Here is a 27,459-nt window from a genome sequence, read left to right on the forward strand (position 1 = left end):
CTTTGATCCGTTTGGGTCACATGTGACAGCCGTTGCCGAGAAACTCAACCTGCGATATAGTTATTGGCTTCACCACATGAACGAGGCTTGGATGGCGTCGCGCTAGAAGATTACCACTCAAATCTGCTTATGCTCATCATTTCGAGCATGGAGTATGGATATGGATATGCCTCGCAGTGATATTTGATGCAGGCCAACTCATATACGAATAACTGCTATGGATCCATTACTGCGTATGTCGGTTAGTTAGTAGACGAGGCCCCTGGCCAAGAAACACCATATTGAAACTCTGCCTTCTATTCACGCTCGCCCGCCCCCAACCCCTTGATCCATTTTCTCCATTTTTTGGGATTAAATAACAGACCGGACCGACGACGCCAATGAAAGTAGGGTACCTGTCGAGTGGAGTTCTCTCTGCAGCTGCTGGCAGCAGAATCATCTGCCACAGAACCCAGACGTAGATATCGGGATATATAATGTACATGATTCGTCTAAAACCGGTTCTCCCCCCCAAGTGGCCCAGAGTTGAGCCTGTGGTATTACATCCTTGCGACGAGAAAGGGTGCTTGCTCTATGCCATGTGCGTCACTTCAAGGACGCTTCTCCTCATCCTTGGATTCCTTCTTCTCCTCCTCTTCAAAGATATCCATATCATCCTCCTCTTCTCGCCTCTCCAGGTCATCCTCGAGCTCCTCTGCCTCGGTGATGTGTGCCCGAGAGGCAGCATTGCCCTTCTCGGGAACCTCACCACCGCTCATCTGCCACTCCATCAGCTTGCTAAACGCGCTCTCCTTGTCCGCCGCGAGCTGATGGTAGCTGCCAATCTCGGCCACCTTGCCTTCGTTGTTGAGAACGATGATCTGGTCAGATCGCTTGATGGTGGAGAGACGGTGAGCAATGGAGATGGTCGTGTTGCGTCCGCGAAGGAGACCGGCCAGAGCCTCGTTGACTAGAGTCTCCGACTCGGCATCAAGAGCAGATGTAGCTTCATCGAGGATCAGGATATCGGGGTCCTTAAGGAGGGCTCGCGCAATAGCAATGCGCTGCTTCTGGCCTCCAGAGAGCTGGGAACCACGGGCACCGACCTGGGTCTCCAAGCCATCGGGTAGATCGCTAATAAAGTTGCAGTTGGCTCGTCGAGCGGCGGAGATGATCTCGAGGCGGCTCGCCCGGGGCTTTCCGTAGGCAATGTTCTCGGCAATGGTACCAGAAAAGAGCACAGGCTCCTGTGAGACCATACCGATCCGTCTTCGCAGAGACTTGATATTCATCTTGGAAATATCTTGACCATTGATGGTAATGGATCCACCAGTAGGGTTGTAGAACCGGAGGAGGAGAGAGGCCACTGTTGACTTGCCTCCTCCTGATGGACCAACAACGCAGACATTGCTGCCAGATGGAATCTCAAAGTTGATCCCGTTGAAGATCTTGACGGCCGGTCGTGTCGGATAAGCAAAAGAGACATCGGTAAACTTGATGGGACCCTGAGCTGACTTGACTTTAACACCAACGGTCTGGTGGATCCCAGGTTTGCGATCCTGGAGCTCAAATAGTCGACTGGCCGCACCAACTCCCTTCATGAGCTCTGAGTAGAAACCCGAGAGACCAAACAGACTGGAGCCTGCGAATGCCGTATACATCATGAATGAGGTCAAATCTCCAATTGACATGGACCCGTTTCGCACAAAGCTGCCTCCCACGACCAGCATGGCCAAGATAGTCATGTTACCGGCCCAGCCAGTCGAAGCAAAGAAAGTAGCGGCAATCAGAGACTCCTTCTTGCCGAGGGCAAAGATTCTTCTGATTTGTCGGTTATACCGGCCGATTTCTTGAACCTCACCAACAAAAGCCTGACTAGTCTTGACGTTGCCAAGACGCTCCTCAGCAATCTTGGTCAGTGTACCCAGGTTCTTCTGAATGGACCTGCTGACATTCCGGATGGCTCGACCGTAGATGAAGGCTCCCACAGCGATAGGGGGAAACATGAGTAGCAAGAGACCAGTGAGCTTGGGGCTCGTCCAGACCATGATAGCAAAACCGGCACCTCCGCTGAAAAGGGCTCGAAGACCGTCGCTCAGATTCTGAGTCACTGACTTGCCAACAATGACGGTATCAGAGCTCAGACGGGAGATAAGATCTCCAACTCGGTTCGCATCGAAGAATTCGGCGTCCTGAACGTATGTACGTCGGTAAAGCTGGGATCGCAATCTAGCGACAACACGTTCGCCGACAATACGGAGAAGAACCACACGGCCAAAGTTGGCCATAGCACCCAGAGTCAGAATTGTACCGAGACCAAAGAAGAACTGGTTCATAGTCAATCCGAACAGGCGGATATCCTCAGCTTCGCCTTTGGTAGCAAGATCCAAGATTCGACCAACGGAAAAGGGGATAGACATGGTGACACTAGAGGAGATGACGAGGAAGACAAAGGCAATACCGAGCCATCGAAGCTCCGGGCGCGCGATCTTGATCAACCGCCAGATTTCGTCCAGACCGGCTTTGGCATGCACCTTGCCTTCCTTGGACAACTTGGCGGACAGATTGACCTGCGCAGCCCGAGCAGCCTTCTCGCTCTTGGTAAACTCATGCTTCTCGTGCTCTTCCGTCTGTTCTTGCTGAGCTTCTACCTCAACGGATTTCTTGACGCCCTCCTCGGCCTTAGTTTGGATCTCCCGTAGTAGACGGGGCGCCGTAGAGAATTGGCGCAAGGCATCAGTTACCGAACCATTCTGAAGAAGCCGAGTCTGCGCTTGCGTCTGGGAGAGCGGATTGCGGAATTGGGTGTTGAGCGCCGATGATCGGAAGGCGGCGATAGAGAAGGGCGGCAGTGCGGTTTGGCGGGCGGAAGAGGCGTGGAAGAACCTCGCCTGGAGCGGAGAAGCGTCGGACTTGTAGGGAGAAGCTGACCATGAACTCCGCGATGCAGCGAGAGACACTTGTAAGGGCAGCGGGGAGGTCTCGGCGACGCGTGGGAGCAGCACCCGGCGTGCTACTCCCGAAACCATGGTGACGGCGGGGGATTGTTCAGACGCCCACTCAGCGGAGCATGTTCAGAGGCCACGCTGTTTGCCAGGGCAAAGGGGCAGAGTAGAGCAGAGCAGAGCAGGACCGAGCTAAGCCGTGAGGAATTCGTATGTTGGAGGGACGTAAGAGTGGAAAAATCAAAGTTGAGGAGGTTGCGATGCCGTCATCGCCGCGGCATTTCTCAGCTTCCGATGTTGCGACGGACGAAGCAAACCTCTGTCTGCGAAGGCTCAAAATTTGAGTGGAGCCCTCTATCGCGCCTGTGGCGCCCCTCGGTCGGAGCTACGCGCTCACTGTTCCCGACCGATCCGACTGACCGAATGAACTCGGTTTCTGCCCGAACGTGAAGGGTATAACTCCGACTGAAGACGGCATTGTCTGAGTATTACATGTTTCAATTGTTCCGCTTTCGTCAATGGGTCTCTCAGTCAATGCGTGGATAGAAAATTGGTCCATTACAAAGCGAGCACTTTGTGCTTCAACTCAATTTCTGACCCAGGATACCCCACCACAAACTACTTTACAACGATCATACCCCCATAACCATGAACCACAACGGACCCAATCTTCCTCCATTTCTTGGAAAATAGGAAATTTGTCCTTGTCCGGATATTAAGAATACAGTAAATCTTGCCAAGAAACCCGTGTATCGCCCATTAGTGTCCTCCAACTGAGCTTCAAAAGGAACTTGGAGTCATGACGCTGACTTCCCCTGAACTGATGCTGGATCATGACTTGGACTCCTCCTTGAGCATTTCAGCAACGTCAGCATCAATGCCGTCATCACCTCCCAAATCCGGAAAGTCGTCACCATCGTCGACCCGACGCCGCTTGTTGGATCCATTAGTTGAGATTGGCAGCGACTGGTACGATGGCGCTTCATCCTCAGCTGTAGTAGCTGGAGCAGGCGGGTTACCCTCCGGAGTCAATGCCTCAGGGGTAGGCGCGCCGAAGGGTTCCATAGGAGGGGGAGTAAGTGCTTCCATCTCCGGTCTGTCAGGCTCTGGTGGTGTACCAGAACCCTCTCCCTCTCCTGGAGTGCCGTTGCTGTCCGCCGGACCCAAGGCTCGCATGATGCCCACCTCCACCGCATGTTTCTTCTCCTCAATCTCCGTCTTTCGAGACGTCAACTGGGCCGCGGCAGTCTTGTCATGTTCCAATGCAGCACGATTGGCACCAAGCAGCTTCTCCAAGCCAGAGATAAGGTCCTCGCGTGCCTTCACACACTCGGCAACCGCGCTCTCAGCATTGGCAAGGGTCTTGAGGAGACCGTTGAGACGAGCAGCGTAGACAGGGGCCGAAGGAACTGGGGTTGAAGAGTTGGTTTGCTTCTCGTACTCTTGGTCTGCTGACGCGACCGTGGCCTTCAAGGGGATGCTCAGTTTGGTGACAGTCTGATGAGCAGTCACCAATGGTGCAAACTCGGCTGGAATGGGAGCTGCACCACCACCACCACCAAAGGGAGAGCCCCCAAAACTGGATTTGGCTGTACCGCGAGCTTTGTCAAGCTCTATACCACAAATTAGCACTCACTCTGCTGGGTTGTTTCGTACAACTGACCTTCGATACGAGCCTCAACAGCGGCCTGGATGGGCGATTCAAAAATTGTCCGGTCCTTCCAAACATCCACCACGCGCTTGAGTTTCGCTTGGAGCTCAGCGGGAGCACCCTTGTACGCGATAGACACAGCTTCCGCGATGATTGGAGCAAAGGCTATGATAAAGTCATCCTTATGTCGGATCTTGGACTGCTGGGCCACCTCTGTTGAATGGTTGTTAGCTGTTGTTGGAAACCTCATAATGACCCATGTCAAACATACCGTTCGCGAGGTAGATCAAGCTTAACCTCTTAGTGCTGGACGAGTCCTTGAGGCGTTGCAACCAGAGCTGGACTGTACGGTCTGCATGTCTCCTACCGACTTGCATTAGTTCATTGATCCTTACCCAAGCCGTCAAGGCAAGCAGACATACCGATGAAACATGATCCATTGGGCAGCAGTGGCAATGCTGTCGTGGGTCTCAGTGAGCGATGAGAGCCGCGCCAGCACAGAATCATCATTGTAAGCCATGTTGACTGCGCTAGTCCTCCTTGTAGCGAGAGATAGAAACGGATGAGAATGGAGAGAAGCGTAGCCTCAAGCGAATAAAATAGGTGGCGTAGGGTATCAATTTAAGAGCCAACTTGGAGTCGTTGCTGTGGTACCACTTGAATCGTCTACGACAGCTACTTGCAGGGAGATTGTTCAGAGCTCGCGCCAACCGACTCCCTCACGAAAACAGCACCAGTTGGAACGGGTTGCGCTGCGCTTGAACTGAGAATGTTTGCCGTATGACTGAAAGTGATGCGTGACTGAGTTGTGCGATGAAGTGAAGTTTTCTCTGGTAAAACCGGGAGAGTTTATAGAACAGGAGCTTGGGCAAGTATCCAAATAAACATCCGCTAATGCGAAAATAGCTTCTATATGCATGGTTTCATGTGAGCATATGGTGTTATCGAATATTAGAGATCCACCCGCTAAGCTTCTTTGGAACAAGACCACTCACCGCCCGGCAGATTCCACATCATCAGCTAGGATGGCCTATTTGGCAGGCGGTACCTGAATAGGAGGATCGCAACAACAACAGCAGTGAATCCCTGACGTCGTCGCTTCGCTCGTTACCATCCTACCTTCACCCTCCTGCAACTGCGCACATCTTCTTCGACAAGACAACACCCTCGCGCATCGATAAAATGGCCGACCGATTCCCATCTCTCGAGGACTTTGATTCGGGGGGTGAGTTCATGACGATGGAGTATGAGAGAGCTGGGAGCTAATGTGAAATGATCAAGCGCAAACCGATATCAAGGACCCATCCGCCGATCCCTCGACTGATGACTTCCTCGCCCGCGAGAAGGCTCTTCTCGGAGACGATGCTGACCAGTTCGCGACCAACGATGACGCTGCTGCCTTTGTCGATGCCGAAGGCGATCTCCTCGGTTCCGGCGGCAATGAGCAGTCAACATTCGAGTCTCAGTTCCCTGACTTGACTCAGCCTGATGCGGTGAGTTGCTCCTTCTAAAGGGGACGTGGATGCAGATGCTGATACGTGTACGGATACAGGGTACTGGACTTGCGCCCGGCGGAACCGCTGTCACCGGACCTTCTGTCAGCTACAACTCGGGATACCAAGCTTATGCTGAGGAAGAGGAGGAGCCCGAGGTTATCAAGGAGTGGCGCGAACGCCGAGATGCCCAGATTGCGAAGCGTGTCGAACAATTTGCCGCCCAGCGAGAGGAGACCATCAAGGAGGCACAGCAAAACATCGACGATTTCTATGACAACTATAACAACAAGAAAGAGAAGGGTATCGCCCAGACACGAAAGGAAGCTGAGGAGTTCCTGGCCAACCAGGAGGACACTGTTTCTGGCGGCACCAGCTGGGACCGTATCGCCAAGCTGGTGGATGTCAGCGGCAAGGGTACCAAGGGTGGTGCCTCTGGATCTGGCAAGGAGCGCTTCCGTGAGCTGCTCGTGAGCCTGCGCAAGGACGAGAAGGCGCCTGGTGCCACGGGCTACTAGAGTGAGCTCGCTTGTTTGTCAATCCCCCAATCTTTCAACGGACAGTTGCTGGTCGGTGCAGAGCACTAGACACCATCGTTGATATACGCCGGTTCCCGGCTTTTCCCGTGCTGTATTCTAGAATTTAGGAGTCCAGGTTTAATGGCAATCACGTGTGAATAGATGAACATGGTTCAGAGCACCAACACAACACAGTGAAACGATGACAGCTCCGTGGGGATATCATATTGGGTCCATCTCCATCTATTGACACACTCTACTAGTCACATTGACCATCCATCGTCTCGCAAGCTATAGGACAAGTCGACTAAGCTCCATCCTTTAGAAGTAGGAGTTGTAGCCAAGGACCTTGCGGCCGGCACCGTAGACGCTGACTGTATGTTGGTCAGCACTGGGGCCCCAAATTCCAACTGATATTTCGGATTCAATGTAAGAAACTCACCGCCGAAGGTACCCCAGAGGAGGATGAGGTAGGGAGTGAGGAAGACGCGGCTGCGGGGGTTCTATCGACTCGGTCAGCGGGAAGTTCGGCGGGAAGCGAGATGATCAATTCGGGTCGTACAATCTTCCACACACGGGTGTGGTTCTTGTAGGCGTTCTGGTAGAATCGCTGGTGCTGAGGCACCTGGTTCTTAGCGTCGACGAGGCTGCGAGAATGTCAGTGACGGATTCTCGTATGATGTGATGTTCGGTGCTGTCCGGGCTCGGCAATGGCCATTGGGATCGAAGGAGGCGATTCTGGTAACCGCGAGAGTCGGCTAGGGATCAATTGCACGTACCCCATTTTGAAAGAGGTTGATTGAGAGGCGTGAGAGATTCCGATGGTTGGTATCGTGTGGGGTGGTTGAGTGGTGAACGGAGGATGTCGATGTTCGGTAGAAGAAATGAGGCCATAACCTGATTGGAGCCGGAAGCAGAGCATGACTCAGCACAGCTTTCAGCGTTCCCGTTGGTGGGCACGTGCTAGCGCGACCCATGCATCCATTACCGCGAGCGAGGTCACTGATGCGCGAATCAAAAAAGTCTTGTAGCTCCGGGTTGAAGATTTGGATATCCATGCCGAATTCTTCGACGTTGCGAACTTCTATGCTTTTGCTGCTACGACCTTTACATGACCCAATGCGGTGATGTGAATCCAACTGGAGCTGGTGAACCCGACTACCGGCTATGTATCGAATGCTGAAGCGCATTCAACGCTTCCCGGATGCACCGACACCAGCACGAATTTCGTCCGTCTCAAGCCCCCGGTCTTTGAGTATCGCCGTTCGACTCCGATCCCAGTGCCCGGCTCTCGTACCCCCATTAGCGACACCAAGCTTGCCAAATTGCATCACATGCTCTTCGACTGCTGAGAATGTAATAACGCAGAGGAGATGGAGGTCGACAACGTCTGGGTCGCCGAGAATACGCCATGAGGATGGAGCATTGGGGTCACGCGAGGCGAGAGTACCTACGCCTTTGGGTATACGGCTTTGTGGGAGCGGAAACTTGAATCTGTCTGCGCACAACCCTGTGCTGGACGAGGTATCTGACTGGGAGCGTCGAATCGTAACAACTCGTCACAGTCAGGGAGACAAAGGCGTATGGGAGATGTTCAAGGAGCTCCGAAAGGCCGGAGAGGTGCACGTTATAGCTGAGCCTCGAGCAGAGTTTCTGCGTGACAATATTTTGAAAGCAGCGTTAACAAACGCAGATCGAATGGAGGAACTCTTCGCATTTGCTCAACAGCTTCGCGACGAATACGACTTCAATTGGCCTGAGCTGTACATGAAGGTGGTTCACTTTTACCTCAGCCAGAGCGACTATGACGCTGCGTCTCGTTGGCACCTGAAGCTGATGCCGGGCTTTCGTCCTGACCTGGATAGCTTCGGTGCTCTCCTGACCAGCTTCGTCATTGATTTCTCTCCCGAGATTCAGAGAACCCTGACGAGGATGTATATCTTCAGCCCATTTCGTGAGCTGTACGACTACGTTGTGCCGGCTCTCTTTGTCTCGGGTCAATCTCATCCGGCTCGCGTCTGGAGGAAAAGGTTCATTCTTTTCAACGACCATCCGACGTCGTCAAAGTCGAAACCATTCCTCCACTTTGCTTCACGATACTTTCCCACAATTGGTCTTACTCAAGAGGAGCTGAAACTCCTCGGGCCCGATGGTAGCGATCAAGGCGCCCTGGCAGATTCGACACCCAAGGACTCCCAAGCAGACCAACCCAAGGGCATATACAGCGACAAGTTCACGGCTCGATGGTTTGCAAGCTCCTGGACTTCTTCAGAGTTTGCAATCAACCTCATGCACAAGCTTGGCTTGCGAACCATCGGGCCACTCTCACTGCAGTCTGTTGCCCTTCGAGAAGACGACGCTCGTGGCGTATTAGACCGCCTCACCCAGCTTCAGAAGCTGAGGATTGCCATTGCCCCCAAACTTTACTGCAAAGCCATCATGTCCTTTGCTCAAGGAGGCAATGATGACTTGCTCAGGGATTTGTTGCATTGTGACATTCACCCTGATGAATTCGACGACCCAGAAACACGGCAATTGCTGCTTGCGGCCGCCGCTCGACAGCAGGACTGGGGGCGAGAGCGGCTTCTTCAAGAGGTGGAGGCTTTGGAGGTTTTCACGTCTCAGCAAAGATATTCTCATGCAAAACAGCTCAACAATCATCTCCGCGCAATGCTGGACAGGGAGGACCTCCACAAAGTGAGGTTGGTCCTTGATGAGATGGACACATCCCATGTTAGTCTGTGGCAAAAAAACTCAGCCGCGCTGCTACACCGAGTTTTCAAGGATATCTGGTACCACCCAAAGACCAGCAAACAAAAGTTTTACGGGCTCCAGGGAGATCCCCAACTTGACAGGGCCATCAACCTTGCCTTGCGGGTAGCACGCCACGATGTCGCTATCCCTATCAGGTACTGGCAGATGCTTCTTTACAACCTGGGGCGTCTCGGCCGCTTCAGTGAGCTCGAGGAGCTGAGCTATGAGATCTGCGAACTATACAACCCCGAGTATGGAGGCCTGATCCCAGTTCACTGGAGAGACCTGCCCCCTAAACCGGGCGTAATACAAAACAAGGAATCTGAGAAGACGGAGTTGTTGCTAGACCCCTCAGTTGAAGAACCGCAGAAAGGCAAACGAAGCCATTTCCCTGAAGAGTTTTGGAGGGCTGAGATGGGCCTCACAGAGGAAGAGCTCAAAGGCGACAAGTCCGAGCCGGACGAGAACACTTATGACGGCTGGCAAAAACGGACCAAGAAGGTGAAAAAGGTGTTTCGCATACCGGCCGATCTACCCTTTACACACAGACAGCACCCAGTGCAAAAGATCTTTGACAACAGCCTCCAGCGCGCAATCCTGAGATGGGGTTTCGACAAGACGTTGGCTCAGGCGCCGACGACACTGTCCCTCATGAAGGTCAAGCAAGCAGGGGCTCAAGACTTTGACCTGGCGTATGGAGTTCGCCTCCTGGCCCTCCTACGTGACAGGGGCGTCTTTATTGATAAGCAGATTGTGCGGAGTGCCATCATCAAGCGCATTGCCGTGGCACATTTACCTGGACGAGCGAGAGCCAGGGCGAGGGACAATCGGGAGCTATCGCCCGAGAACATGAAGCGTCTTGTGGATGAGGCATGGGGCTCTGAGATTCTCCCTGGAGTTGCTCAGCTATCGAAAGAGATCGAGAACCAGAAGCCCAAGATGTGGAAGAATTACCCCAGGCTCTTCAAGAAGACCTATGATAAAGATGGAGGTGATGATGAGGAGATATGAAAGGCCAAATAGCCCACATTGTTGGCCATGAAACGCATAATGAAAGCTGAATCTAGCCAGTGTAATATTATTAGACAAAAAAACCGTGACTCCAAGTACATCGGCGACATGACCCTCATGACCTGCTTTACATTGTATTGGTACATCCGTATAGTAAAAGCTGCCTCCTTGAGCACCCGGATCGCTATATGACCGCAGAGCGTCGGATGGCAGCGGGTATCCCTGACATTGTCAATCACCAGACGCCTTCTAGCCGTGCTTCTTGGGCTTGATCAGCAGCAGAATGAACATGCCAAAGATGATAAGAATTAGGAGAAGGATGATCTTTCGCTTGGTCGTCCTCCGCTGGTAGCCCGACGCGACCTTGAGTTCCGTCTCGGCAGCCTTGACATCGGTGTTCATACGCTCGACGTTGTAGTCGATGCGGTCGAGCATTGTGCCCTGGTCGATGACCATGGTTTGGAGATCGCGGAACAGGTCCGAGAGCTCAATGATGCCCTGAGCGATGTCCTCGATCTCCCGCTCGCGCTGGGCGATGGCGGCATCATTAGAGTGAAGCACCCTTTGTTGAGTAGCTTGCTGGAGGGTAGTTTGCGAGAATGAGCGGTCGGCATCGGATTCTTGGAGTGAGGGATCGAGATAGCCCGGTTGGGGAGTGCTGGATCTTTCGCCGACAGGGCTGAGAGCACCGAGGCCGCCCATGCCACGAAGCTCTGTGATACAGGGTTAGATAAAAACGAGCCAGAGTGCTGGTGTAACAAACTCTTTAAATATGCGCTTTGCTTCTTTCTGAAGTTGGCACTTGCTTCTTGAACTCTTGCGGCGAGCGAGATTTGGATATTCTTGGCCATCGTTTCCTCGGCCCTTGTAATGGTATTGGAGTGTTGAGACTCGCGCACCATCTGCTCAATCCGCTGGATACAGCGATGGCAATCGTGGAAACCCTTGGTGATATCCTGCGTGAGCCTCTCTATCTGTGCCTCCTCCGCCCTCTTGGCGTCCTCATCGTTGAAGCCGGGTAGCACATGCTTCTGATGTAGCTTCTCGAGATTCTGGCCCTTGGTAGCGATATTGGCGAGCAAGTCTGTGATCTCATCGGAAACATCGGCCCAGCGAGGGGGAAGCAGGTCCATCTCAATCACGGCGTCGCCATCGTCTTCGAATGCGCCGGCCGAGAGAAGGCCGCGACGGTCGTCGTTCGCATAACTGGTGGTGTATGAGTCGGCAAGGGCGCTGCCGGCAGAAGCGCCGGGTCCATAAGGTCTCCGCGGGGTGGGATGGTGCGCGTAAGACTGCCGGTAGGAGATGTATCTGATGCCCAGGAGAATCAGCTTCCGCCCTGACAGCGAACAATGATGAGTTGACAATGGGAGCCCTCGTACAGGTTAGTGCGGTCTCGCCACATGGCGGACGCAGACGGGGATAGGAACGACCGTCAGAGCGAGCAAGAATGCGAAATTGGATCGAGCAGAGCGAGTTGTCAAGGGAGCGTCATGGGACGGTCAATGAAGGCGTCGTTGTCGTCATGAGCGAGGATCGCGAGCCGAGTCGAATGCGGGTTGAGGCTGGTGGTATCTGTAGCTGGCTTTGGCTGGGAGCTGGACTGGAGCATTACGACACAGCATGGAGTCCCCATTCGACAGGGGTTTCCGAGGAGTGTCCCTTTCCGTTCTGGGAGATGAGGTACGTACCGACCGACTGTCGCCTGCGCGGCTCACCTCAGACGGGAGCTTCCTTCCATACAGTGACAGCTGAGGGAACTGCTGAAACGGAAACGAGAGGGAGCCGCACAGTGTTAGCAACCTGGAGGCTCCGCACACGCCATCCCCTTCGGCAGTCCCCGCCGCTACGGCGCCTCATGTGCCCCTTTCACAGAGCTCCAGCCACTGCACAGGCTCCCTGGAAGCCCCCTCGAGGCCCCTGGGTCACCTCCATCAGAGCCCCCGGGCCGTGCAAAACACAGTGCATTCTCTTTCCCCTCTCAAGCCGTCCTGTACTTTTTGCCTTAGGTACCTATTATTTCCCCCTGACCTTGGACACTCCCCACGAAAGCTCCAAACCCGTGAAGCGAAAAGGTCCGACTTTCTTGGCTCGACAACCCCGCGACCTCAGAACTTGTCCAAGTCATCCTCCTCCTTTCTCGTGCGATCGACACCCACACTTTTACTATCACGTCTTTTGTTATCACCTACGACCAACATGGTGAGCTGCGCTACCCATTCCGCCTGGCTGCGCGACGTAGTCGCCATCCATTGTTCTTTACCGCCTTGTCCCCTCTCCCCTTACTGCCGATGGGCATTGACCCCGCGGCGACTTGATGAGAGGGGCTCACGCTGATGGTTTTGTTGCCATGTTTTCAAGACCAGAGACTGACGCAAGTTGTCGTTGTAGGCCGACTCCCTCACCGAAGAGCAGGTCTCTGAGTTCAAGGAGGCCTTCTCCCTGTTCGTAAGTTACTCTCACTCTCTGTCGCTCCTCTTAGCGGCCATCTTCTGGCGAGGCTGTCGCTAACCTCTTGCATAGGACAAGGATGGCGATGGTGAGTGATTCTCCCTCCTGCTCGCAAAGCCCCTCGTCGGCCTCAGCCCGATTCCTTTTCCGAATTACATGATGCATCGAACCTCTATGCGCACACTGCACTTCAGTCGATGCGAATCGTTTCGAGACGGTAAACTAAACGTTTCGCTCTAGGCCAGATCACCACCAAGGAGCTGGGCACCGTCATGCGCTCCCTTGGCCAGAACCCCTCCGAGTCTGAGCTTCAGGACATGATCAACGAGGTCGACGCCGACAACAACGGCACCATCGACTTCCCTGGTGCGTAGAACTTGACAAGCCTGGGCCGACAAAACAAGACTGACGCTAGTGTCAAGAGTTCCTTACCATGATGGCGCGCAAGATGAAGGACACCGACTCCGAGGAGGAGATCCGCGAGGCTTTCAAGGTTGGTGAAATTATGCTTCGCTGAAGCCTTGATGTGCTAACTCACCGCCAGGTCTTCGATCGTGATAACAACGGCTTCATTTCTGCTGCTGAGCTCCGACACGTCATGACCTCTATCGGCGAGAAGCTTACCGACGACGAGGTTGATGAGATGATCCGGGAGGCTGACCAGGACGGTGATGGCCGAATCGACTGTGAGTTTCTTCCGTCACTGCTGACGAGAAGTTGCCAGCGAAGCTTCCCAATACTGACCACGACAATAGACAACGAGTTTGTCCAGCTCATGATGCAAAAATAAACGACCTGCTTGATACCTGAACAACCGAATCCCCAGACATGCCATTTGCATGCCGACGCTGGCAGCGAGTGCGCATGGTCCTAGGGAGCACGGGTACTCTTCTTTATTTAATAGCAAAACTGCAAGCGATTCGGAGGACATCTTCGATAGTTGGGCCAAAGTTGTGAGGAGTGACTAGCTTTCCGTGTTTACTCATGTCTCCACGGCTGTTGTTGTCCCATGATTTTTTATCTACATGGCTCATGAATCATGACAACAGAGCAATTTTTCCACATGGTCTTTGGTCTTGATTCTTGATGTGATTGTGCGTGTTTGTCGCCAGGTTGAAATTGTGACACGCTGACGGCTGACATGTGCAGCCAGCCTCATGTTGCAAGACTGTTGAGGCACTCTGGTGAGGGGCGGCGAGCGGTCAGAAAGACCGTTTTCAGCATGCACTGAGGAGGATGTCTCTCAGCCCTACAGCCCAGCCCACCCAGGCCTTCTCCGATAAGGGGCTCGGCAAATTGGCCGTATCGTCTAGGCCTAGACTTGAGTGCTTATCTTGATGTGCAATACGTCTCGACAACATCCTACGTGGCATTGAATGGCCAGTCACAGGGCGCTGTGTTGATGCTCCTGTTCAGGGGGCATGAGCCCTTTGTTGAGAGGAATCTGGGGCGTCTAGTGGATGGCAGCTCGCAGCGCTCCTTGCTAAAGGGATTTGGCTAGACTCGGAGCAGGTAGCCGGGTCAGCTTACGAGGGACGCTATGCCCACACATGCTCCATGGATGCGAGTCCATGGTGCAAGGGAGGAGCTAGGATTGACCCCACAAGTACGAGTTGATCTCGTGAAGCGGGCTGTAATTACAAGGTATGCGAGGGCGTCGGTCGAAGTTGAAGTTGAAGTAATTGCCACTCCAGCTAATTCGAGGTTGACAACGCAAGCTGAGAGGGAAGAGAAGAAGCATACGGCAGTAGCAGAGTATTTCAGGTCTAGCTGACAACCTGTCCTCCAAATCTGTCCTACACTGCGGCATGGGTGTCAATATTAGTTAGGATGGGCGCCAAGCAAGGGCAGCATGAGCGAGCATTGATGAATGGCCCTGTCGTATTTCGAAGGCGGTGCATTCCATTGCACGTGTTAGACAGCTCGTCGCAATTTGTGTTCAATAGCCACCAGCCACAGACACTGACACATCAGACATGGCCGGCGTTGGGCGAGAACAGGCCCGGCCTGCGCTGCGCTGCGAGGAGAAGAGGGATGCCTGGGCTGCCCTTCCCTTCCTTTTATACGAGCTCCAGCAGGAAAAGCCGCGAGGTTCAGCCGCTACCAACTTAAGCTGCCTAGGCTCGGTTCAAGTTAGATGAGGCTGATTCTGATTCCCGTCCCTTTGCTCCTAGTCGAGACAGACACATCGCGAAAAGCCCAAACTTTTCTGACAGCTGCAACGTCCCCGTACCCGTCCCCGCGCCTCGTCTTCTTCAGCCTTTTCCCGTCTTGGGCCTGCCATGTGAGGTCCTGAATTGCGCCTCCCTCTCTCTTGTTGACCCTGCGTCGCCTCTCGGGGGTTTGCCCGTGTAATTACTACAAAATGGTCGGCCCTCTGCGTCGTGGGCGCCTCTGGCTTGGTGTCGCGTGCGTCTGGATCCTGTGCTTTTGGTACCTGTCAAACTCGGGCTCCTTTACTCTATTTGGCGATGAAGATCCTCTCGAGGGCAAAGGTCCCAATGCCTGGACGCGACGGCCTGCAAAGTATCCCATCGCGACCGAGAAGCTGGCCACATTACCCAAGGGCGACGCCAATGTCAAGATCCCCCAGATCCAAGCTGTCCCGCCCACCGAGAACGCCGTCGCCAAGGAGCTTCGACTGACCCGTCTGGCTGCTGTCAAGAAGAGCTTTGAGCACAGCTGGAGTGGCTACTCAAACTACGCGTGGATGCACGATGAAGTGACCCCTCTGACCGGCAAGTCAAAGGATCCTTTTGGTGGATGGGCTGCCACCCTGGTCGACTCTCTCGACACGCTATGGATCATGGACATGAAGGATGAGTTCACAAAGGCTGTCGCCGCAGCAGACGGAATTGACTTTACAAAGAGCTCGGTGAATAGCATCAACATCTTTGAGACTACTATTCGTTACCTGGGAGGTTTTCTCTCAGCTTATGAACTCAGTGGCAGGACTCATGCCACTCTCTTGAAGAAGGCCATCGAGGTTGGCAACCTGATTATGTGCGCCTTTGATACTCCCAACCACATGCCCGTCACTCGATGGGAGTGGAAGAAGTAAGTTGCCCCTACTCATGGAGTTTGTTCATCTTCTCACACCTGATTTAGGGCTGCATATGGACAGCAGCAGTCAGCCTCACGGGAAGCTCTCGTTTCGGAGCTTGGCTCTCTGAGCCTGGAACTCACCAAACTATCTCAGCTCACCAACGACATGAGATATTACGATGCGGTGAAGCGAATTGGTGATCAGTTTGAGTCTACGCAGCTCAACACTCGTCTTCCCGGCATGTGGCCCGTCGTCATTGACGCTTACACGCCTGCCTTCCATGCGGGCACCGACTTCACCCTGGGAGGCATGTCAGACTCACTGTACGAGTATCTGCCCAAGCAGTATCTCCTCCTCAACGGCCAAGTTGACCAGCCGCGGCGACTATATGAGAGCTTCATTCCCGTCGCCATTAAGCATCTGTTCAGGAGGGCACTGACGCCTTGGGAGAAGCCTATCATCATCTCGGGTGACTACCAGGTTACAGATCTGCCTGGCGAACAGCCCAAGTATAGCTCAGTCCCCCGAGGCCAGCACCTGACCTGTTTTGCTGGAGGCATGGTGGCAATGGCTAGTCGTATCTTTAACCGCCCAGCGGATCTCGAGATTGCCACGCAGCTCACAGAAGGCTGCGTCTGGTCTTACCATGCTACGCAGACTGGACTTGGCCCTGAAATCTTCCACTTTATCCCATGCGGAAATGCCGATACACCAGCGACCAACGACTGTGTCTGGAGTGAGGAGAGATGGCTCAAGGCCGTTGAGGAGCAACATGCCTCTGAATTCAACCCCCCACCGATGAGAGCATCGGAGTGGAAGAAGCCTACCGTCGAGGATATCGTCAAGAAGCACAACATCCCCAAGGGAATGACGGGGGTGACTGACGGGCGATACATCCTCAGACCGGAGGCGATCGAGTCCATCTTCATCATGTACCGAATTACCGGTGACTCGAGCTGGATGGACAAGGCGTGGACCATGTTCGAGACAATTGAGAAGGTCACGCGAACAGATATTGCGGCGTCGGCGGTGGACGATGTGACCAAGACGGAACCGGTCAAGATGGACAGCATGGAGAGTTTCTGGCTGGCCGAGACGCTCAAGTATTTCTACCTCATCTTTAGCGAGTTCGACGTAATCAGCCTGGACAAGTGGGTGCTGAACACGGAAGCGCACCCGCTGAGCCGCCCAGATGTAAAGTAGGCAGCGAGGAGACATGAATATCAGGAGGAGGAACATGAGTTGGGATGGATAATGAGAGGCATTGGGTTTGAGGGGGAAGATGGAAACGGCCGAGATCCTGTAACAGTGGGCTTGGCGTGTAATCTAGTCTTTCTTATTCTTGTCGAAATTATGCGGTCATGAGCCATAGCATTGATTCTATTTGAGCCTTTCTATTTGACCCTATGCCCTATTCAATATGAATATTTTATTCAACCATCCGTCCTGATACCTTCATTAAGCTCATTGCGGATGACTAACAGAGGTACGTCGCCAAGGGGTTCAGGCTCGGGGGCAGTGGAGCCCGTGCCCATGCCCCACGTTGAAAGGTGTCCGCCGCCGCAACGCAAGCAGAAGCACAGCACAGCAGCACACACCGTCACTGACCCGTGACGGCGCAACCTACCTTGCCCTCTTTTTAAACAGCTGCCTTGAGCCAACAGCAAGGCTGCAAATAACTACCTCGTCCGCCATCCTCTTGTCGTCCTGCTCAAGGCTTCATCTGGATATTTGCTTCCTGCTGGACCTGATTGAGCTTTTGGCCACCTCCGCTACTTCTCGAACCGCTCTCTCGACCCCTGGATAAGCATCGACAAGACGGCCCAACCGCTGGGTCGTTCTCCTCAAGATGAGTTCCCGTACGGCGCCGACGTCCCTGCTCTACGAGCCATCCCCCCGCGACTTGACCGGACAAGGACTTACTTTGTGTTTCTACCTGGCGCAGTGAAACAGTTCATTCGAAACGTGCGTGCGGCCAAGACCATTGCCGACGAGCGAGCTGTCATCCAGAAGGAGAGCGCTGCAATCCGCGCCAGCTTCAGAGAGGAGAGCCATGATCATAACATTCGGTGGGTGCTGTGTGCGGCCTGGAGGACTGCCGGCTAGCAAAGCTATCCTGGAGCGTTGTCGTGCTGACTCTGGGATAGTCGGAACAATGTCGCAAAGCTACTCTACCTCTTCACCCTCGGAGAGCGAACCCACTTTGGACAGATCGAATGTCTGAAGCTCCTGGCCTCGCCTCGATTCGCCGATAAGCGCCTAGGACACCTTGCTACTAGTTTGCTGTTGGATGAGAACCAGGAGGTTCTGACGCTTGTCACCAACTCACTCAAGAAGTAGGCCCATGCCGTAACCCCTGATGTAGCCAACTGGCTGCTAACCTCTGGCCCAGCGACCTCGGACACTCCAATCAATATGTTGTTGGCCTCGCGCTCTGCACGCTGGGAAACATTGCGTCGATCGAGATGTCGAGAGATCTCTTCCCTGAAATCGAAAACCTCATTTCCACCTCCAACCCATACATTCGAAGAAAGGCTGCCCTCTGCGCCATGAGGATATGTCGCAAGGTGCCGGATCTGCAGGAGCACTTCCTCGAGAAGGCGACGCAGCTTCTGGCGGATAGGAACCACGGTGTCCTGCTCTGCGGACTGACCCTGGTGACCAGCCTTTGCGAGGCAGACGAGGAGGAGGGCGGAGAGGAAGGAATCGTTGAGAAGTTCAGATCCTTTGTCCCTGGACTCGTCAGGACTCTCAAGGGCCTCGCGACTTCAGGCTACGCACCCGAGCATGATGTTACTGGCATTACGGATCCCTTCCTGCAGGTCAAGATTCTACACCTCCTGAGGGTTCTGGCTGTGGGCGACGCCGAGACCAGCGAGCAGATCAACGATATCTTAGCACAGGTCGCCACCAACACGGAATCATCCAAGAACGTCGGCAACTCAATTCTCTACGAAGCGGTCCGAACCATCCTCGACATCGAGGCCGACTCTGGTCTGAGGGTACTGGGTGTCAACATCCTGGGCAAGTTCCTTACCAACCGCGACAACAACATCCGATACGTGGCCCTCAACACCCTGATCAAGGTGGTCGCCATCGAGCCCAATGCCGTGCAGAGGCACCGAAATACGATCCTGGAATGTTTGAGAGACCCTGATATCAGCATTCGACGCCGAGCTTTGGACCTGAGCTTTACCTTGATCAACGAGACCAATGTCCGAGTCCTAATCCGGGAGCTACTGGCCTTCCTTGAGGTTGCCGATAATGAGTTTAAGCCGACCATGACTAGCCAGATTGGCATTGCTGCTGACAAGTTTGCGCCCAACAAGCGATGGCACTTTGACACAATGCTTCGTGTCTTGTCGCTGGCCGGCAACTACGTCAAGGAGCAGATCCTCTCGTCGTTTGTCCGCCTGGTCGCCACTACCCCTGAGCTCCAGACTTATGCGGTGCAAAAACTGTACATCAACCTCAAGAAGGACATTACTCAGGAGAGTCTGACACAGGCTGGCGCCTGGTGCATCGGCGAGTACGCGGATGTCCTCCTCAAGGGTGGACAGTATGAGGAGGAGGAGCTTGTCCAGGAGGTCAAGGAGCACGAGGTTGTCGACCTGTTCTCCCTTATCCTCAACAGCGCCTATGCCACGCAGGTCTCTACCGAGTACATTGTGACGGCACTCATGAAGTTGACGACCCGGTTCTCTGATGCCGCTCAGATCGAGAAGATCCGACGACTTCTGCAATATCACCAGACAAGTCTTGATGTTGAGATCCAGCAGCGAGTGGTCGAGTACAACAACCTCTTCAGCTTTGACCAGATCCGACGGGGTGTTCTCGAGAAGATGCCCATTCCCCAGATCAAGGAGGAGTCGCGAGTCCTTGGACCTGCGCCCACAAAGAAGAAGGCTGCCAACCGGAAATCACGAGTCATTAAGCCGACGGAACAGGATCTCCTTGATATCATGGACGCGCCAGCTGCCACGCCGTCCAACGCCCCCTCGACGACCAACACTGATCTGCTGGCTGACATTCTTGGCGGCACCACCTCTCCTCCTCCAAGCTCAACCTCACCACCTCCCCAGCAATCCAATGTTTCATCCATCATGGATCTATTTGGTTCTGCTCCTGGATCTGCTACTGCGTCTCCCGCCCCCCCTGCATCATCAAGCTTTGACCTCATGTCTGCTGCTTCCTCCTCGACCCCTCAGCCCCAGGCACCGGCAGCGCCTGCTGGCATCCCCTGCTACGACAACAACGATCTCAACGTGACGTTCCAGATCCAGCGCAATGCCGAAGGCCTCATCCAGGCCACTGCCAAGTTCCGCAACACATCGGGCGCGGCTGGCCTGTCCAACGTGTCGCTGCAGGCTGCCGTTCCCAAGTCTCAGAAGCTTCAGCTTCTGAGCATCTCTTCCTCGGACATTGGACCTGGAGCTGAAGCCACCCAGATGATGAGGGTGTCTGGAAGCAAGGGGGTAAGTTCTGTACAGTTCCTATACTATGCTTTGAATATGCTAACAGTCTTTGTAGCCTCTGCGACTCCGTCTGAGGATCGGATATACACACCCTGCTGCTGGACAGGTCATGGAGCAGGTTAACTGGACAGAGCCTGCTTAGAATCTTAAGCATGGAGCTGTCTGTGTATATGAGTTGACGGGCACTGGATGTCGACAAGGTAATGTGGCTCGGGGGGCCATGGCTTATAGGAGCTGGAGCTTTGGGGGGGAGATAGAATCCTAAAACGGACGGTAAAGCATCAATTCTTGTTCATTGCAACAAAATTTCAATAATTAAACTCGTTTGAAATGTCGAGCATTGTTGATATTAAAACACTAGCGTCTTTGGTGTTACTTGCCTTACTCAGCTTGACGATCTATTGGCATGGGAGTCTATGGCTTGTGAACCCCCACAGTGAATGACACAAGACTGCATACAGACCAATTATTGTTGTTTGAACAACTATCACTTGAGACAACTTCTACTTATGCCTTTTAAGATACCGCTGTCGTATAGACGAGTGCTTTCTTTGTATCAAAGTTCAACGATTTGCCCAGCCAAGTCCTTCGTGGTAGCCATGTCGACCAACCGGACTACTCATCTCGAGCGAACGGCCCAAGAGCCTCGCGATGAGGTTGGTATGCCCGCTACAATGGAGATTGAATGTTTACCCGTGGTTGGCAGAGCCTTCTGCCTGCGAAGCTCAGCAAGATAGAGCAGGTCAATGAGAGGATCCGGTTGTTCCATCTGCTGCTCCCTCGACCGGTCAAGGTACGTCAAAATCAAGCATTAGATACCCATGAAGAACCTCGCTGATGGTGTGCAGTTCTCTGCCGGCCAATGGCTCGACACATACGTCCCCGGCGTCGACAAGCCAGGCGGCTTCACCATCACGTCCCGGCCATCAAACGCCTCCTCCGCAGACGAACCGTACTTTGACCTCGCTGTGCAGGCGTCTCCCGAGAACCCGCCCGCCGCATGGCTGTGGCAGCCGCCATCTGAAATCCTAGGCTCGACGCTCCAGGTTAGAGTAGGAGGGAGCTTTGTCTTTCCACCGCAGGATGTGTCGATGGGTGGGATACGTCGTGTGGTGTTTGTTGCTGGGGGTGTTGGCATTAACCCGCTTGTTAGCATGATCGGGCATATTACTGATGGAGGACATGATGTTGATGTGAGGGTTCTGTATGCTAGCAAGGTGCCTAAAGGAGGACTCAAGGAGGTTCTTTTCTTGGAGAGGATTGCGGGTTGGTTTGATCAAGGGAAGCTTAGGGGTGAGCTGAAGGTCTTTGCAACGGGAGGAGTGACCGAGGGAGCGAGCGGCACTGGGTTCGAGGTGTTGACAAGACGGTTTGGTGTTGAAGATATTAGAGAGGCGGTGGGAGACAGAGTGGATGAGGGACTGGTGTATGTGTGTGGACCTCAGGGAATGACGGATGAGCTTGTGGAAGGCTTAACAGAAGAAGGAGGACTTGACAAGAGACGAGTCCTGGTTGAGAAATGGTGGTAGAGTTGAGATCCTAAAGGGATAAAGTCGTTCACATCGCCTAAAGGGTAACTCGAAATATCAAGATGGAAGCTATCTGTCAAAGGCAACATCCTAAACAGCAAGAGAAGCCAAGACAAAACAAGACAAGACAAGAGACGGGACAATCTGCCCAGACTCTGGCTGCTGATTTTATTGCGCCGTGGTATCGTATCAAAACCAATCTATTCACCAATATGCATGCATGCACCACCTCAGTCCAAGTCCAGCCCAGCCCAACTCAATGCATCCGTATAGTTGATCCAAAGACCCGATTCCCTCGCCCCCCGTCCTCCTAGGAGAAGAGGTCCTCGGCCTTCTGCCGCTGCTTGGACCTCCCACCGCCAAACAGCTCCTTGCCCGCGTTGCTCCCGCCCAGCTTGGAGGGGAACAGTTCTCGAGCGTTAGCCCCCGCGGCTCCCTTGATGGAGAAGCCCTCGCCGCTGCCTTGCTGGTTCGCCATGCCGCGTATATTAAACGCGCTGCTGCCCCTGGGCTTTGTGGTCGGCACTGAAACGATCTTGGGGCGATCCTCTTCTCTCAGGCCCGCCGATCCTATGGCTGCCTCGAGGTGGTCCAGGTTGCCTCCGCCAAACTGTTTAATGGACGATTTGACCGGGAACAGCTCCTTGGCGCTGTTGTCTGCTGATCCGCGATCCTTGAGCGCGCGCGCCCTGTTTCTGTTGCCGGAAGAACTGGCTCGCTCGCCCATGAGGTCATCACCGTCACCGTCGCGAACCGGCGAAGCAGACCGATCTCGCTGTGACCTCCGGCCGGAAAAGAGCTCCTTTCCTCGGTTCTCACGGGCGTATGAGCGCGGTCGTTCATCTATCAAGTCCGAATCGCGCCTTCTCCGTTCCGGACGGGGCGCGTCGTCGTACATGCTAGCTTCATAAGTCTCTACCTCGTCGTCCGAGTTTCGTCGCCGTCTACCGCCACCGTTCCTGTGATAATCACCATCGCGATCTCTATACCTGGAGCGGTTCTCCTGGTTGCGTCTGCGCCGCTCTTCGGGGTCGTGCTCCGGGTGGAGGAGGTAGTACCGACTTCGGAGGGCGGCGCCGGCCTGCTTCCTGTCGCTCGCGACAGCGAAGCGAACTTGGAGAGAAATCTCTGGCTTGCCCTCAAAGGGCTTCGCGGGGAGGGATTCGCCAATTGCCAGGGCGGTCGCGTCGGCCACGGGGACGGAGCTCAGCGCGACAATGGCGTCGCGCGCCGTGGGCTCGGAGGGGAAGAGGAGGTTGGCAGACGAGTCGTCGATCCATTCGATCCTATCGACGTCGCCGAAATGGGCCTTGACGTAGGCCTTGATGTCCGAGGTGTGCAGTGTGTCGACGCCCCGGATGTGAATCTTGTTGGGGATCAGGATCTTGGAGTCGTCCGTGGCGGGCTCGTCGTCGGCGACTTCACCAGGCTCTTCTGGTTCGTCGGGCTGCTGATGGTGGGGGTCAATTCCGGTTGTCGCAGAGGGAAGCAGAGCGGTTCGGTCTTACCAGGATGTCATCGCGACCGAGATCGGCAACGGGCGCGTCGGGGGCCGTGTCGACGGCGTCGTCCATCTCGATATCGAGATCCATGGTGGTGAGGCTGTGTGTGGATGTAGAGAGCGCGGAAGAGGAGCGAGTTGCGAGTTGTGGTTGAAGAGAGGAGAGATGAACAAGTTAGAGGAGCATTGATGAGTTTCGCTCTGCCGTGATTCACTGTTGAGAGCTAATCTATTACACAGGCTGTGATTCAAGATGGAAGAAGGATGTGAAAAAGGCCAAGGTTAAGGCTGATGTCCCGTTTGGAGGTTGTCCCAAATGGGCCGATCGGAGTAAGAGCCCGGCTTCTCCGCCGCTAAGCTTCCAGGCGCCCTCCGCGCTGTAGGTACCCGCTGAGCCGCTACAACTTGGGACGCCCAAACCGTTCATACTCTAGCATCGCAAACAAACACTTCCCATTGGATCCAATGCCATGCCGTTGACGATCAAAAGATGGGATGAAAGAACCGGTTCTTGGCTTTTCAAAGATCGCCTCAACACCCTGGTCAACGTTTGTAGAGTGCAGACTGCCTTGTGACGATGCCCTCACAGGGATGCCACGTTGATCTCAGCCTCCTCGTCTCTGGCTGCATGGAACAACGACAAGGCTTCCTCCCCATCTTACAAGGTTGTAGGACTTTGAACGGTTGAATTGCAGTTTGGCATGATGGGTTATTGCATATGATGACTGGTCGGCGAACAAACTGGGCTTGATCCTGAATCAGCAAGTAATATGTGTCAAGAGTCGCCATGTCTCTTCACGGCTAGATATCGCCCCCTCGATGATGAGCATTGGATACATATCTGCAGTCACACGTGACGACAAAGATTATCTAGGGGCCTCAGATGTTCAGGGCCTATCTGACATGAACGACACGCCGCGGTGTCTAGATATATTGGCATAGCCCTAATGCAAACAAACAAACATAGTGCACGCAGGTAATGTTTACGCCCGACGTCATGGCCGAGGGCAACTTCATGCCGGCAGATCCAATACAAACGGCCATAAGGCGGTCTGAGAGATCAACGATACGGGATGCCCATCCGGCTCTCCGGAACCGAGATAAGCAACACGGCAGTTTGATTAGAGTTCTTGGGCACAAAGAGAACCTGTCCAGCCTGTATACGCGACTCAAAGCCATGACCGCCTCTGTTTGAGGCTCACCGACCCCCACCACCGTGATAGGGCCCGTTCGACGGGTGGGCGGCATGGGAAAATCTCACCTTGGCCCTCATGCCGCCTCAGAAAAAAAGATCTAATCGGCCCAATGAGGCCCATTCCTGCGGTGCAGGGGTTCTATCTGACACCGGTGGCTGAGTGGAAGCGATACCACCCGGGGGCGGTATGGCGTTATCTATTGTCAAAGCATCTCAGCCAAGCTGTGTTGTTGTCGCTGTGATGAGAGGAAACAAAGGAGACCAATATCATCCCAACACATGTCTTGGACCAGGGCAGATACACCGTCATCTCTCGTGTCATCACCAGCGAGGCTCTGCCTGTGAAACATGAAGCCCCTCGTAGCAAAATCGTTATCGTATCGTAGGTAGCAAGTAAAGGCTCAAACATGAGGAATCCTCTTCTTCCTATGTGTACATGTACAAGTATCGGGATGGATATTCCAACCTCTTTTCGTCTATGCTTCTAACCAAATCCAAATGCAAGAAAAAAAAAATCCCTTTATTCCCAAGTCATACCATCCCGAAAAAGAGCGAGCCTTTCTTTTGTTTCAAAAGACGGGCCAGTGCAGTGCCCGAGGTATCTCAATAGTAGTTTCCCAAAAGTGTCTGAACGCCCCAATTACATGCCCAGTGCAGAGAAAACCAGTCGCTTTCATAATCCCTTGGTGTCCCTTTTCTAATGCCCGTGAGTGAAATCGCAAAATGGTGTTTAGTTGTTGGTGCCGTGCTCTCGTCCCGATCCCTCCTCATCCTATCGCGCAGTCTCGACTCCGCGTCGCATCTCTAGTCGGGACGATTTGCACGTCCGTGGCAGTTTCGTGAGGGGTCCTTCTGTGTCGTCCAGGCTTGATGAACATGACACTTCAGACATGCTGCGCTTCAGCCCTTTGAAGGCTCCAACGATGTTGCCGGCAGGGGGTGACTCATCACCCCCCTCGTCACCATAGTGATCTCTGGATGATGGGTCTTGGTCGTCCTTCTGGTCGAGCACGACGTCGTGCTCCCATGCAGATTCAAGCCCCTCGAGGTAGATGGGCGATCGCTTCAGAAAGTTCCACGACAGCGTGTCGTGTTCCATGGCAATGTACAACGAGTCCATCTTGCCACTTACGTCGAGTACGGCACAGTGCTGCCGGAGGAAGGCCCTGTCATATTGACCGTGGATAAATGAGGGTTCCAGTTGCCGAAGCATGGGCAAGCCTTGAAGACGCTCGGCATCGCACAGCTTTGCTTGCAGAGGCATCCACGGCCGGCCTTTGAGCAGAGATTGAAAGGCCCGCGAAACGGCGGTTGTGAAGGCGTGGGCATCGTCACCTTCCACTGCGATCATTCGGTGTAAGCCACGGGAGAGGCATCTCTTGTATGAGGTGGTGTCCTTTTCAAACGGAAATGGCTGTTCTCTGGAGGGCATCAGGGAGACATGGATCGTCCACGGTCTCAGGGGTCCAATAGCTGGGGATCGAAATGTCTGGTTAGGTTGTGGGGGGTTGATAGGTTGCTGTTGAGTGTTGATAGGTGTGGGTGATAGGTGTAGGGGCTCAAAAGGTGTGTCGGCAGAGTCGATATCTTGGGGCGGTGATAGTAAGGGCTCGGCACTTTCCAGCTTCTCGATTCTCTCCTCCATCATTTCGTCGCTATCCAGTAATTCCAGCTGACGGTTGACCAACTCGTCCACCTGTATTCCCGTCTTGGTCATCTGCTCGTCATGCGATTGGACGGTTTCCTGCAGCTTCTTCACCGTCTGCTCCAACTGGGAGACAAGCTGCCATGCGGCCGAGGCATTGCGATAGGAGCCCTTGAGTTCAGCTGAAGCTTCCTCCTTGTTCTTCTCAACAGTCTCCTCCAACTCGCTGATGCGAGAGATCAAGCCCGAGAGGCGATCATGATCGTTCCTGTCCAGGCTCTCTTCGATCTCCCGGACGCGTTGCTTGATGAGTTCAATTTCGGCCTTGTTCTTGATAGGCGAAGGCGCATCCGCCGAAGGGACATGGAAGCAGGAGAGATGGCCGCAGTGGCATGTGGCACCGGGAAGCGATTTGTTGTGGTCAAAACCCATGCAGCCGCACCGCTGGCCCTTGAGCTCGGGGATCATGAGGATGTAGCGACATTGTCCCTTTGGTAGCTGAGACTCGTCGAGCTGCGGCGCCGAGGCCGGTGGGGGAGAGCGAGAGGGAGGCGGTGACATTGGGGTTCGTCGAACCTAGGCGTCGATGAGAGGGATCGAGGGCGAGATACGTCGTCCATGGAAAGGTCGGCGGCAGTGGGAGCCAGATATGAGATGGAGCACGGAAGGGAAAACCCACAGGGCAGCAGGCGGGCGGCTCTAATCATAAAGCAGGGCGATGTCGAGATTCGAGCCCCAGGGATGCTGGGTTGAGTGATTCCGGCCAACCGTGTTAGCAGAGTACGCGGGTCAGGTCTGCGGGTCGAGGCGACTGAATGTCGAGTCGAGGCGGACAGAGGATGACGGGAACGGCGATTGCGAGCGATTGCGAAATGCTGGGCGAGGTATCTCGCTAGCGGACCCGAAAGGGTGCTGCTGAATGGGATCCACTGCTGCGACGTTATCATCCGCTCTCGCCATCAACATCGACGGGCAACCCACGAATCCCAGACCGGTTGCGCCCGCTGGCTGGCTGATGGCATCACAACTCCCACGTCGAGACCCGCAGGGCCATGGCACCACAGGCGACGACGAGGGTGGGGGGACGCGGCCAGGACACGGAGAGCCCAGTACAGTACGTAGCCCAGCGGAGCGCAGCCCCAGAACCCAGGCCAGGCAAGGCAAAGAAAGGCCCGCGGCAGCGAGGGACAAACGACAGGCCCACGCGAAGGGGCCCACGGCCAAGTTCACCACGGGGACGTGTTGGTAGGACCTTGAGGGCTTTGG

The 27,459-nt window shown here is 54.3% G+C and overlaps 11 protein-coding genes across 11 annotated transcripts; 5 read left to right on the forward strand and 6 right to left on the reverse strand.

Moving 5' to 3' along the window:
* Nucleotides 1–590: 590 nt before the first annotated feature.
* Nucleotides 591–3,008, reverse strand: NCS54_01261700 (Hypothetical protein; the record flags this gene model as incomplete). The annotated part of the gene is made up of 1 exon (XM_053157845.1): nt 591–3,008. The coding sequence occupies one exon, from the start codon at nt 3,006–3,008 to the stop codon at nt 591–593; it is 2,418 nt and encodes an 805-aa protein (XP_053013820.1).
* A 747-nt stretch (nt 3,009–3,755) lies between these two features.
* On the reverse strand, nt 3,756–5,095 carry NCS54_01261800 (CID domain-containing protein; the record flags this gene model as incomplete). The annotated part of the gene is made up of 4 exons (XM_053157846.1): nt 3,756–4,537; nt 4,588–4,788; nt 4,847–4,938; nt 4,998–5,095. 4 exons carry the CDS (start codon nt 5,093–5,095, stop codon nt 3,756–3,758), a joined length of 1,173 nt encoding a protein of 390 aa, XP_053013821.1.
* Nucleotides 5,096–5,631: 536 nt separating this feature from the next.
* On the forward strand, nt 5,632–6,586 carry NCS54_01261900 (Clathrin light chain; the record flags this gene model as incomplete). Its single annotated transcript, XM_053157847.1, has 3 exons — nt 5,632–5,800; nt 5,857–6,068; nt 6,128–6,586. Exons 1-3 carry the CDS (start codon nt 5,758–5,760, stop codon nt 6,584–6,586), a joined length of 714 nt encoding a protein of 237 aa, XP_053013822.1. The 5' UTR covers nt 5,632–5,757.
* Nucleotides 6,587–6,907: 321 nt separating this feature from the next.
* On the reverse strand, nt 6,908–7,370 carry NCS54_01262000 (Hypothetical protein; the record flags this gene model as incomplete). Its single annotated transcript, XM_053157848.1, has 4 exons — nt 6,908–6,960; nt 7,029–7,089; nt 7,149–7,233; nt 7,366–7,370. 4 exons carry the CDS (start codon nt 7,368–7,370, stop codon nt 6,908–6,910), a joined length of 204 nt encoding a protein of 67 aa, XP_053013823.1.
* Nucleotides 7,371–7,753: 383 nt separating this feature from the next.
* Nucleotides 7,754–10,351, forward strand: NCS54_01262100 (Hypothetical protein; the record flags this gene model as incomplete). Its single annotated transcript, XM_053157849.1, has 1 exon — nt 7,754–10,351. The coding sequence occupies one exon, from the start codon at nt 7,754–7,756 to the stop codon at nt 10,349–10,351; it is 2,598 nt and encodes an 865-aa protein (XP_053013824.1).
* Nucleotides 10,352–10,600: 249 nt separating this feature from the next.
* Nucleotides 10,601–11,756, reverse strand: NCS54_01262200 (Hypothetical protein; the record flags this gene model as incomplete). Its single annotated transcript, XM_053157850.1, has 3 exons — nt 10,601–11,064; nt 11,115–11,662; nt 11,734–11,756. The coding sequence occupies 3 exons, from the start codon at nt 11,754–11,756 to the stop codon at nt 10,601–10,603; spliced, it is 1,035 nt and encodes a 344-aa protein (XP_053013825.1).
* A 677-nt stretch (nt 11,757–12,433) lies between these two features.
* Nucleotides 12,434–13,592, forward strand: NCS54_01262300 (calmodulin; the record flags this gene model as incomplete). Its single annotated transcript, XM_053157851.1, has 7 exons — nt 12,434–12,553; nt 12,743–12,799; nt 12,875–12,890; nt 13,043–13,168; nt 13,225–13,295; nt 13,347–13,488; nt 13,558–13,592. Exons 1-7 carry the CDS (start codon nt 12,551–12,553, stop codon nt 13,590–13,592), a joined length of 450 nt encoding a protein of 149 aa, XP_053013826.1. The 5' UTR covers nt 12,434–12,550.
* A 1,575-nt stretch (nt 13,593–15,167) lies between these two features.
* NCS54_01262400 (Alpha-1,2-Mannosidase) lies at nt 15,168–20,465 on the forward strand (the record flags this gene model as incomplete). The annotated part of the gene is made up of 6 exons (XM_053157852.1): nt 15,168–15,859; nt 15,911–17,047; nt 17,657–17,917; nt 17,996–18,184; nt 18,241–20,323; nt 20,379–20,465. The coding sequence occupies 6 exons, from the start codon at nt 15,168–15,170 to the stop codon at nt 20,463–20,465; spliced, it is 4,449 nt and encodes a 1,482-aa protein (XP_053013827.1).
* Nucleotides 20,466–20,832: 367 nt separating this feature from the next.
* Nucleotides 20,833–21,852, forward strand: NCS54_01262500 (FAD-binding FR-type domain-containing protein; the record flags this gene model as incomplete). Its single annotated transcript, XM_053157853.1, has 3 exons — nt 20,833–20,979; nt 21,030–21,116; nt 21,172–21,852. The coding sequence occupies 3 exons, from the start codon at nt 20,833–20,835 to the stop codon at nt 21,850–21,852; spliced, it is 915 nt and encodes a 304-aa protein (XP_053013828.1).
* A 310-nt stretch (nt 21,853–22,162) lies between these two features.
* NCS54_01262600 (Hypothetical protein) lies at nt 22,163–23,444 on the reverse strand (the record flags this gene model as incomplete). Its single annotated transcript, XM_053157854.1, has 2 exons — nt 22,163–23,302; nt 23,361–23,444. The coding sequence occupies 2 exons, from the start codon at nt 23,442–23,444 to the stop codon at nt 22,163–22,165; spliced, it is 1,224 nt and encodes a 407-aa protein (XP_053013829.1).
* A 1,876-nt stretch (nt 23,445–25,320) lies between these two features.
* NCS54_01262700 (Hypothetical protein) lies at nt 25,321–26,754 on the reverse strand (the record flags this gene model as incomplete). Its single annotated transcript, XM_053157855.1, has 1 exon — nt 25,321–26,754. The coding sequence occupies one exon, from the start codon at nt 26,752–26,754 to the stop codon at nt 25,321–25,323; it is 1,434 nt and encodes a 477-aa protein (XP_053013830.1).
* Between the last annotated feature and the right edge of the window lie 705 nt (nt 26,755–27,459).

The sequence above is a fragment of the Fusarium falciforme genome, chromosome 10 (genome assembly GCF_026873545.1).
Source record: "Fusarium falciforme chromosome 10, complete sequence".
Taxonomy (NCBI): Eukaryota; Fungi; Ascomycota; class Sordariomycetes; order Hypocreales; family Nectriaceae; genus Fusarium; species Fusarium falciforme.